The 11,068-nt window shown below is 42.9% G+C and overlaps 1 protein-coding gene across 1 annotated transcript; it reads right to left on the bottom strand.

Annotated features, from left to right (window-relative positions):
* Positions 1 to 3,586: 3,586 nt before the first annotated feature.
* Positions 3,587 to 6,644, bottom strand: RHOH (ras homolog family member H). Its single transcript, XM_064450831.1, has one exon. It carries the CDS (start codon positions 6,448 to 6,450, stop codon positions 5,875 to 5,877), a length of 576 nt encoding a protein of 191 aa, XP_064306901.1. The 5' UTR covers positions 6,451 to 6,644; the 3' UTR covers positions 3,587 to 5,874.
* Between the last annotated feature and the right edge of the window lie 4,424 nt (positions 6,645 to 11,068).

The following is an 11,068-nucleotide window of genomic DNA, read 5'->3' as shown; positions in this document are numbered from 1 at the left end:
CAGCAGTTGCTTATGTGTCGTGAGAGATTTGGTGTATAAGACACATAAGTCTTCCTCCAGTTGCTTCTACATGATTAATTTATCTGCCAAGTTGAAAAGTGTAACTCCTGGGCGTCTCCCCTCACATCCTGGGGCTGGCCACCTTCAGCCACTGTGGCCCTGCCTGTGGCTAGCGGACACCCTCAGCCACCTCCGGGGGAGTCAGCATTTGCAAGGTATCTTGATTTTCAAAGCAAAGCCTGCTCTTTTGAAAATTTCACCCTTTTGTGGTACCTGATCAGTGATAGAGCATTTTGGGGTGGGGGGAGACACCCGGCTCTTGGCACAAGACCCACCCCGGGTCAGCTCACATCCTCCAAGTCATGGCCAGGAGCTGCTGGGGTGCCCGTGGGAGCTGGCGCTTGCTGGAGGCTTCTTGGAAACGCTGCAGATGCCGGTGAGCAAACACCTCACGCCGTGCGGAGGCATTGGTTGTCGTTTCCTTCCTCTTTTCCAGAGACAGAAACAACCACCATACACAGGCTTGTGCTCTTCTACTCCGCCCCTGCATGAATCATACCGACAGCTGCCCAAGGTGAGAGGAGTAATGACAGAAATTCCCCTGGCCAGCCCTATGTAGGGCAGTTGTGAAAGCCCTGAGATAGGCATGTCACTACCTCAGTTCTTCATAACCAGAAAGGCAGCAATAGCTATTACTTTGCTTGCTAATAACTAATTCACAGCTTATGTGAGTCTGGAGGCCAGCTCCCCGTGCTCAGGAAGGGATGCAACACAGGGTTTGGCTCAGTGCTTTGAGATCCCCCCCTAAACCACAGCGGCTAGCGCCCAGCAAAGCTGAGACGCACCTTCCAGCCCGTGCTAACAGCGCAACAGTGCCTGCAGGAACCAGGCCTGGGTAATGACTTAAAAGACATTGATTTTAGAAATGGCACACAAACTAAAACCTTACTTAAAACCCATCCCCCTTGGGCTGTGTGGCCAAGGCTGTCTGGTGGCGATGCTCTCCTCCTGCCTCCCAAGCAACGGACCACACTGGCACACAGCAGCTGCGTAGTCACACTGCGATGGAGCAAGGGGGCCAGGGCAAGGGAAAGACCACCGTAGCTATAGTTAAGCACTTACGACAATATAAACATCTAGTTATGCGCAAAGGTTGTTTTCTTCCTGAACTTTGTTTTCCACAGCTGGCCAGTCAGGGCACGACGTAAAGGGCACGCAGGTCAGCTAGGACAGGTACACAGTGATAGCTGGTCGGGAGTTTCTGCACTTAGAGTTGCAAAGGAAATCTCCAAGACATGAAATATGTTTCCTCACATCCAGAGACAAAAGCTCATTACTGTTGTTTCTAACAAGGGAGTTTGGCTAACCCAAGTGTGCTCATATGTGGCTTTTTTTCAGAGGCTGAACTGACTTTTAATTAAGTCTAGGTAGTTAACTTGCCCACAAAGGCAAGAACAGACAAGCCATTATCATGTTCTGAAATGAAGCTTTTTATTCTTTGTATATTAACCTGAGCCCTGTATAGCAGAGGCATTAGGAGAAAGTGCTAAGGGACATGAATTGCCCCATTTATTTGAAATTATTTAAATGGCTGCATTCACTCAAATGCAATAGTAGTACAGAAAAGGCTGAGATGTCAGAGTGCCGACATTTCTTTTTTCTTTGTGTCTGACCCCTGTGGTGATTTATTTCATGGTGGTGGCATGTATAAAAAGACTGCTTTAAATGCATTTTCTTTATCAATGCAAGCATTAACTGGTATTTGTTCAGACATCGTAGCAGTCGAAGAGTACCCACAAAAATAACACAAATATTTGCAAACTGTTAATTGCAAATATCAGGCAAAACAGTGTCGATTATATCTAACAAGATAGATTAACTTCCCATATGAAAAATCGGGGGGAAGATCTGAAATATGTTTTTATTATTTATTCTTAGAAAATATTTATATTTTATGTTACAGACCAAGTAAGTATTAAAAAGCTGGGAAATCTGTATTTAAAATAACGGAACATGTATTCACCACATTTGCAAATTACTAAAGGAAAATTCTTTTTTTTCTCCTTAAAGAATAGTTTATGATTTAAATCACAATTGCATATCTATTCAACTTTTTGTGCAACTTGCAGAATTTAGTAAAACAATTAGTGATCCAAAATTACTTTTTCCATCAAAACGAGAAGTCAGATGCTGATGAAAATGTTATTGCTGTTCTCATTTTAAGTTCCCAGTATTTTCTTCTTCTTTTTTTTTTTTTTTAATTTTAACCTATTTTAATAGCAAATGAAAGCAAAATTAGCAACAGAGTAACAAGTTGAAAAGGACCGGTTTGAGAAGATAGAAAGGGAGCATTTGAGCAAGGTCTCTTGCCTTAGCTGAACGGCCAGGCACGACTGAGGTGGGGCAGCACATTGTTTCAGCCTCCCCCAGCCTGCTGCTTTTCAGAGCAAAAGAAGTTGAAAATTTACATGTGTGCCCAGCTGTCATTTGAATGTATTTTGAATATTAGAGCCAGATTTTCACCACCGAACTGTACCCAGGGACCCTGTTGCCTAAGTAACACTAGCAAAACCACGCTGGTAGGGTTTCATGGGCAACCTCAGCGGTCCCTCGCCGTTGACACCACGGGCAGCACGGCTGCAGAGGTGCAAGCCTCACCCCAATAATCCATTTGGCTGAATCTTCTGCCGAGTTCTGTTACATCCAAATTTCACTCTCTGCACTTCAGTTGCCACGCTTTTTGAGCACATCAGTTCTATAGCTCAGAGAAAGCTGCATAATTAAAGACACTAGAATAATGTGCTTTGCAGTTTGTTCCTAGTGAAAAGTGCCTTTTAGCTTTGAGAGTCTGAAAATAACCAGGCTGTGAAAATTGGAACCGTTTTTTCACATAGCACCAAACCAAAATCCCCGTTACTTTATCCTCTCTCCAATTTCATTTTAAAAATCAGCCGGCTTTTGGTGGCCTCACACTTTGCACTGGCTCTAGGATGCACAATCAAGAGTATGTCAAGCCACCCCAAAATTCCCTATGCATCCCATATCATCAGCTCAAGCATCTCAGGGAAGCACTTTGCTTCGCTGAATTGCAAGCAAACCTTGAATTCTTCGTTTTGTAATACACCATAACAAGCCTTGTGAAGCAAACATGGATGAGAGATGAGTTATGATGTGATTCTGGAGTGCATCTTCATCTGGCTCTGTCTGAAACAACAACTCTCTGGAGCCTTCTGGTCCCTGAATACTGGCATCCCGCAGCAGATACCACAACACAGCATCCTGGCCTAGCGGTTACTGTTCTTCAACACATAAAAACAGCAGCATGAACTGTTGTAAACAAAGCTTAAGCCACAGAGAAAAAAAGACCATTTAAAAGAACATGCTGGTAAAAATGTCTCAAAAAAAGTTGAAACCATGTATTAAACCTGTTAGTGGAGTGGGGACCATAACAAAAATGTCCGCAGTTGTAACAAATTTGAAGATTCACAACGTGGCATTTTGCATGTCGTCTTTAATGTTAAAACAGTAACAATGGCTAATTTTAAATTAGGGTTACAAAATCCAAGACTTTCAGTGAAGAGGCATTGCAAGAGTTGAGATGTAGACACCTATTTCTTCCAAAAGCCAAAAGGTTTTTAACCAAATACTGCCTAGGCACTTGTGTAACTCTGCGTAAGTATCCTGCCGTTCAGGTTCTTTTGCAAACATGTCAGTTTTAGTGTTTCAAGGCACAGTGGATTTGCAGTCAACACCTGAAGAGAAAGAGAAGCAGGGAAGAGAATAGTGGTTGTATGCTCGTGTGCAGAAGCTTGTAAAGATTTAAAGATTTTATGAAGCATTTATGAAAACCTCACATAAGACCAGTGTGTTTTTATGACTAGAAGCCTCCCTTACAATCAGGTTGATGAGCTGCAAATACTCAACAGCCTGGGAGCTGGCAGGACAGTCCCAACAACGTGCTCCTGTGCACCGCTGCCATTCAGTGTGCTCACAACGCAAATACTTGCTCACCTACACCACACGTGAGATCATCTCTGGGATTCATAGGAGGGGAATGTTTTAATTTGGAATTTCTCTTTATAGAAAAGCTCAGCGGTAGAACAGAGCATGGAGAAGAGTACCCAACTAGTTTTTCAAGGACAAACTATAGATAGATAAGATCTGAGCTATAGCTTATTTGCTTAGTAGGGTAACACCTGAAGTCCTACCTTGGATTTGAATCAGACAAGCCACTGCATCCAATCCTGTTGAAACACATAAGTAGGGGCTTGGTAAAAACAGACACAGGTCATTCTGTCAGGATCTATGTGGAGAGAGAATAGTCTTACTGTGCTGTGTGCCATCTTTTATGGCACCATGCTATAAGCCCCTCAAAGGTCAGTTCTGGGCTAGCTGAAGGACAGGGAAAGAGACAAGAAAAATCCTGCTGCACTAAGAAACCCCCCAGAAGATTTCCTCTATGGGCAGCAGAAACCTTGGGATGAGACGGCTCTGCAAGATCTGAGACGATGCAGGGCAGATGGGACAGATAACCTAAGGAGGAGGGCAACCACAACTCAGGAGGAAAGTACAGCAGTGTGTGTTGATCCCATGCTGTCTTCCAGCAGAGTTTTCTTACACATCTGGAGTTTCCACTTCCTTAGCCTGGCTTTCTGTACAGGAGGGTAACTTGGCCCCAGTAGGTACGTCAGGATTTGACTCTTAGACTTGCCAGGCTCCCCAGGATGCAAAGCTTGTTTCAGTCTTATTTTGATACAACCCAGGCAGTTATACTTAGTATGAAAACTTAAAGAAAAAATGTTATTTAGCCATTCCAAACACACACATTCAACATTGCTGTGTACTTAATTTTTTACTCTAGTAGGTGACCGGTTTCACTAAAACCACTGTTTAGAAAAGAATTGTACTAAAAATACTTTCAGAATTTTAGTGCTTATGAAAAAATACCTTTCATCCCTGGAGACTGAAATCTTTTGCCTCCAGAATTATGGCAGGGACAACAGAGGTGATGATAGCACAGACTTGTCTCTGCCACCACAACCATATGTCTAAACCAGCCGTGACTGCAAAACAGCCCTCTGGGCTTGTAACGAGGTGAGGTCTAGGAAGAATCAGGTTAGTTTCCTCCTGGTTCATCCCATCTTTGACCATATTGCTGAGGAACAAGACTAAGATAACAAATCTCACAAAGCCACAGGACGGCTGTCAAATGTCACTAAGTTTTCATCACTCCTATGTTTGACGTACTGGATTTGATTACTGTTATGCACTGACTCAGGCATGCCTAAGAAGTGCTAGGCTTGCTGCAGGCCATTTATTCTATGGATAGGATGATTTGCTTCTGTGGTTAGCTAGAGGAAGAACTTCAAAAATATGAAAACAAACTGTCAGGATTTTACAATAACATATACAAGAGTCTTTTAAATAGAATATACAGCAGTCAGATTTTATACATGAAGTTCTTAAAGTAAAAAAAACTCCACATGGACAGACGTGTCAAGAGGTGGGGGTTGACCTAGGCAGAAGTTTGTCATTAAATAAATGCAGACAAACCAGCAACTGAGGAACATCAACAACAACAACAAAATCAGCACAGCTATTATCTGCAGATCTCCAGGCTAGGCCCGCTCCAGTCCAGGCTAGCGAAGTCCAAAGTCAGACTTGTGAATAAGGACGTGTGTGTGCACCTTTCATTTTTCAAGATAGTGCCCATGCATACTGAGGGAGATAGAGAGTACATCTGTCTCACTAGGGACACCTGCACTGTGGTCCTGCCAGGAGTCCTCCTTTGATTTACCTCCCATTCTCTCTGCCACAGTATCTTTGTGTGAAAACAGAAAGAACGAACGCAGGCAAAACCACCGCCGACAGTCCTCAAAAGATCTTGCACTCATTAATGGAGAAGAGCTTCCTCCTGTTCTGCCTTTTGGCTTGATTGACTGCTGTCCGCACGGCGTACTCAAACACCTGCTGCACTCCTCGGTTGCTGAGGGCAGAGCACTCCAAATAGCCTTTGGCTCGCACATCCTGGGCGAGCCGCTTCCCGTCTATCGGGCTGATGCAGGCGGAATGGTAGGGCCCCATGTCACGCTGGTCAGTCTGAGTAGCCACTACCAAAACGGGGGTGCGGGGCAAATGGCTGCGGACTTCACTGATCCATTTGTTCCTCAGGTTCAGAAAAGAATTGTGGTTTGCCACTGAGTAGCACATTAATACCACATCTGCCTGTTGGTAGGAGAGGGGGCGAATGTTTTTGAAGGCATCGCTGCCAGACGTGTCCCAAAGACCTAGGCTAATCTGTACACCATCCATGAAGACATCCACTCCGGTATTTTCATATACGGTGGGCCTGTAGTCATCTGGAAAAGTCTCGGAGGTGAAACGTACCAAAAGAGATGTTTTCCCCACCGCAGAGTCTCCTACCAAGACACACTTGATTGAATCCAGCATTTTATTAACGTCCAGGGCCAAATGCACTGTCTTGGCGTAGCAAGAGTGGGATGGAGAGATGCAGTGGTCTTGGGTGGTCTCTAGATAACTTCCATTTGGTGAATGGAAGCCGTTTCAAATCTCTTTACTTCAAGGCTTGATTGTGTCACTTGAGTATAATATCCCCTTTTCTCCCACACGGCTCTGTGGTGCTGTCAGTTTTAATTCTTCAGTGAGTTGATGTTTCTGGAAGAGTAAAACTAAAATGTAACATTTATAACCCACAGAGAACATACCATTCTTCATCAAGATAAAGCCACCTGGTCATGTCTTTGGACAGCCATGGGGAGTACCCCACATCGAGGATGCTGAACCTTGCTGTTCCCTTCCAGCCAGCTGTGTATGTAGCAGCCATTCATGTAAATAAACTTCCTGCTGCTCCGTGGGGGCTAACAGTCCTATCACTTCTGCCATTCTCCACTGGCACCAACTATTTTTTCCCTCCAATTGCCTAAAAAAACTAATAAAATCAATTTAACTTTGGTATAACTGCTACTAACCTGCTTTTAGTGAGACATTTCCTGCCTCTGACTTTCACCAAGACTGCCAAAATCCTGAATCCCTCTTAAATGATCAGTTCAGATTCCCTTGAAAAAGTACATGTGCTCTCTAGAGGTAGTCAAGAGAAAAAAAGCCCTTCACTAACTGATTTGACTATTTAAGCAATCCTATAATGAACAGTAGCATAGAACCACTTGTGACAATGAGGAAGCAAAGACTTCAGGTGTGAATCCTGAGCGACAGGAACCTTAATGGTTTTCAAAAGCAATGAAGGGTTCACAGCAAAAGTACAAAAAAGTTCAATTTTTTTCTTACAAATCACTTTCAGCAAGTAAGAAGCACAAGCCGAAGAAAGCTGCACCACCAGTGCTTGCCCCAGTCAAAGAATTTCATTTGAAGGTGATACAGCTGCCCTGACATTTACGCAGTTGTAAAACTGAACTGAGAGTACCTCTTCAGAGTATGTAATTGCTTTTGAGTTCTTGCCAGCATTCAGTCAAATTTTCCTATTTTGAAAGCATTTGCTTCTTCCCCACTAGCTGTGTGCAGGATTCACTGCTCACACAGGGCGACACACAAGATGCTACGAAAATCAGTAACTGCAAAACTGAAGACAATTTAGTTCTGCTCAACAAAAGTAATTTTAAAAAGTATCACTGCATAATTTCAAAATGTCCTGTATATGTAACACAAATAATATATTTCTGTGTCCTTCATGTATGAAGAGAGAAGTCACAGTTTAAGGTTATTTGCACAGAAAAGAATGATGGCCACAAAAAGCGTATACTCCACATCACTGTAATACTCTCCAGTTTCATTACCCTAGTCCCCGCTACCACCACCCCCAATTCCTAGTACATTCAAAGCTTTGGCTTACTTCACAAATGGGAAAAACAAAGGAAAAGAAGAGAAAAGTGCTAAATGATCTTGGAGAGAACATTTCACAGGCACTGACAGCTGCTACTGACAACTCCTCTGCTTTCAATTTGTAGTGAGGCAGTGCCCTACCTCGTCTTGTGCTGCCGGCACACCTGCATCTCTCCCACCCGACGCACTGGCCAAAATAAGATGTGCCAATGGCTTGGCTGGAGCACGTTGTTTTATAGAGGCGGCACCAAGCCCGTGGGGCAGTCCTCCTGCGTACACAAGTTACGGTTATCTAGAGGAGTCATTGCAACAGACAGCGCTTCCTGGTCTGTGAGCGCAACCGTGCTCTCGCCTTCTCAGCTCACTTCTAGGAAGTGTGATGGAGGCTGAGGCCGAAGCTGCTTCACGGCATTCCTGGCTGCTGGGAAATGAGCTGCTCCATGATTTGAGTTTTGTTGGCAGCAGATGGAAATTTGCTTTTAGAGATTCAGTAGGTCTAACTCCGCTGACTCTCCTTCTCCATTCCCCAAACAAGCTCTCAAGGGAATCAAACAAGACATTTACAAAATACATCTATGAAATATTTGAAAAGTGTATGTAGGATACACAGCCCAATTACTTAAATGCATCATCGTCTTTCCTTCAGGGTATTCTACTTCAAAATTGTGTCAGCAATACAGTTTTAGAACACCACAATTCACCACATGCCAGTAGCGTATGATTCAGTCAAAACTGCGTGCTCTCAGGAGAAAGTTAGGACGTACCAATTCTCCTTTTCAGAACAAACATTTCTTTGGCACAGGTAGACCTTAAGGCCTTCAGGCTTATTATTTTGTGTACATTTGAATGTGAGGGAAAATAAGGATATCTAAAGCATGACTTTTGCTATTTCAGAAATGCTGGAACAAAGACAGACAGATAAAAGGATTGTTCTGCTACTCAGCTTGTTGATTACCAGGACTGATTATGTTGGCTATTTTGAAAGAAATTATGTAAATTATTAAAGACCAAAAAAGGTATTAAGGACTAGTCAATACGGCTAGTCGACACACACAGTAACAGAAGCTGAAATATTCCACCACGACAGTGCGGAATTGTTTTCAAAGCAAATCATATTGTTCTGCAATCCACTGATGAATAAAAATGAACAGTATATAACAAGGTCCATATTCTGGTCCTGTGGACAGATTGCCGTCAGTTGTCCTGATCTTGCTTTTGTTCACAGCCATTTGGAGTTCATGCGCCTCCATATATAGTTGGGACTACATATGTGCATATTGAAGATATATTTTTAGTTATGTACATAGCCTGTCCTTGACGCAGCCTCAGGGTAAGAGCAGTATTAGTGTATTAAAATAATTACGCAAGTTCACCTCAATTAAGGGAAAACTGTTTAGATTAAACATCAGCAGAAAACAATGAACTTTAAAGGACAGACCAGTACTGGGCACTTCCACAGATCAGTATACAACCAGTTGTGTAAATATTTGCAAAAGCTTTGGTTCCTTTCTCTCATATTGTATACTACAGTCTTGGTCCGACAGTACAGCATGCTACACCCACTAAAAGACTGCACAAAATCTTCTGATCACAGGTGGTTGAGGCTGCTGACAGATTTGGTTTTTTCCCCCAACAATTTGGTTTCCCAAATTTTACTAATCTTATCAAGTTCATGTTGGATCTGGAATACCAGATATAAACCTGTATCTTCTTTTACACTACTTTGGTTTATGCTTTCATCGCTTGTAACAATAGAAGACTTTATGTGAATCATAAGGTGAGAACTTTTATAGTATTATTAAGAATATATGTCTAATTCTGATGCAGGCATTCTGAATAGTGACCTTTAATAAACTTTAGGATTAACCTCAAAGAAAATTCTTGCACATTTTTAGATAAAGCACTGTTTTTTCAGCTGTAACATATTGTCCATGTAACTAATGCAACATTTATTTTCTTTCCTTTCCTACTTTTGTTCCCTCTGTCTTTTTAATACAGAGGCTTGGCATTGGTGTGTGGTTATAGATCCCTTGGACTTCACTGACAATGTGAGCACTAGAAGCCATGCAACAGCTGCTCTCCGGGCACTGCCCATCCTGCACCTCAGCAATCTCGTGCAAGCAAATGCCTCACACTTGATCACAGCTGAATATTACACAGAGAAGGTGAGCAGTGTTATCAACCCATAACGCAATGGGATGGGAAGAGAAACACAGCAGCACCAAGCTCTTTGCAGGTGGAGGATTCAATTCCATGAAAAACTAATCTAAAATCCGTTGAAACAATTCTACCAACAAAGGAAAGCAGGACTGCTTGTGTCAGAAGGGGTAAGTTTATCAACTGACCAAATGGGATTTTAATTTGTGCCAGGAATGCCTCTGGCATCTACTATAAGATCATTGTGAGCATGGCTTACTACAGCTAAACATCTGCAGGGGATGGACAATATCTTATGATAGGGGAAAATAAAAAGAGTCAGGTACTCCTAATTTCAAAACCTGTCTTGGATATTGATAGTGCACCCTTAGGTAGGCTGGGAGTTGGAAGGAATTAGCTCATACGTAAACAAACCACTCAGGCAAGCCAACAGACTTTTTAGATCAGGCAGTCACAAAATGCTTCAGAGAGTTAAAGCAATTAACGTGCTGTCTATTATTGCCATTATCCGGTCCCTACCACAATTACATCTCAGTGCAGTTCCTGTTGATACCAGGATAAGAGCAGGCTAATTTTTCAGTTTGAGCACTGTGTACACTAGCTCTTGAAGAGAACTGACTTTGCAAGGAAATAAAAATATTTATACTAATAAAAAAAAAGTTGAAAACCACTGGAAAGAAATGCACTTGCTTGAATGCACGTTGTCCTTGCCTGCCCACATCACTCTGGTAAGCCCCACCTAATGCAGAGATGGGGTCTGCAAAACAGTGTCTACAGTTCTCTATCAAGTTGATTATAATCACTGCTCCTTCTAACTGCACAGCAGATACATAAAAACTCTCTTTGCATCTCTTAGAGGTTCTCAAGGAGAGGAAGGAGATATGGAGACGACCCTTCCCAACCAGAACAACGCATGGCTTTACATTTTCACCTGTATGGGTGCAGAGGGCACTGCAGGGTACAGATGGGGCCTGAGAATAACTCCTGCAAGCAGAAGGAGAGGGAGGAGGAGGAGGGCTGTCAGGAAATCAAGACAGGGCAGAGATATTGTTGC

The sequence above is a fragment of the Phalacrocorax carbo genome, chromosome 4 (genome assembly GCF_963921805.1).
Source record: "Phalacrocorax carbo chromosome 4, bPhaCar2.1, whole genome shotgun sequence".
In the NCBI taxonomy this organism is placed as follows: Eukaryota; Metazoa; Chordata; class Aves; order Suliformes; family Phalacrocoracidae; genus Phalacrocorax; species Phalacrocorax carbo.
The sequence above is the reverse complement of the archived record's forward strand: the minus strand, read 5'-3'. Positions and strand labels throughout refer to the sequence as shown.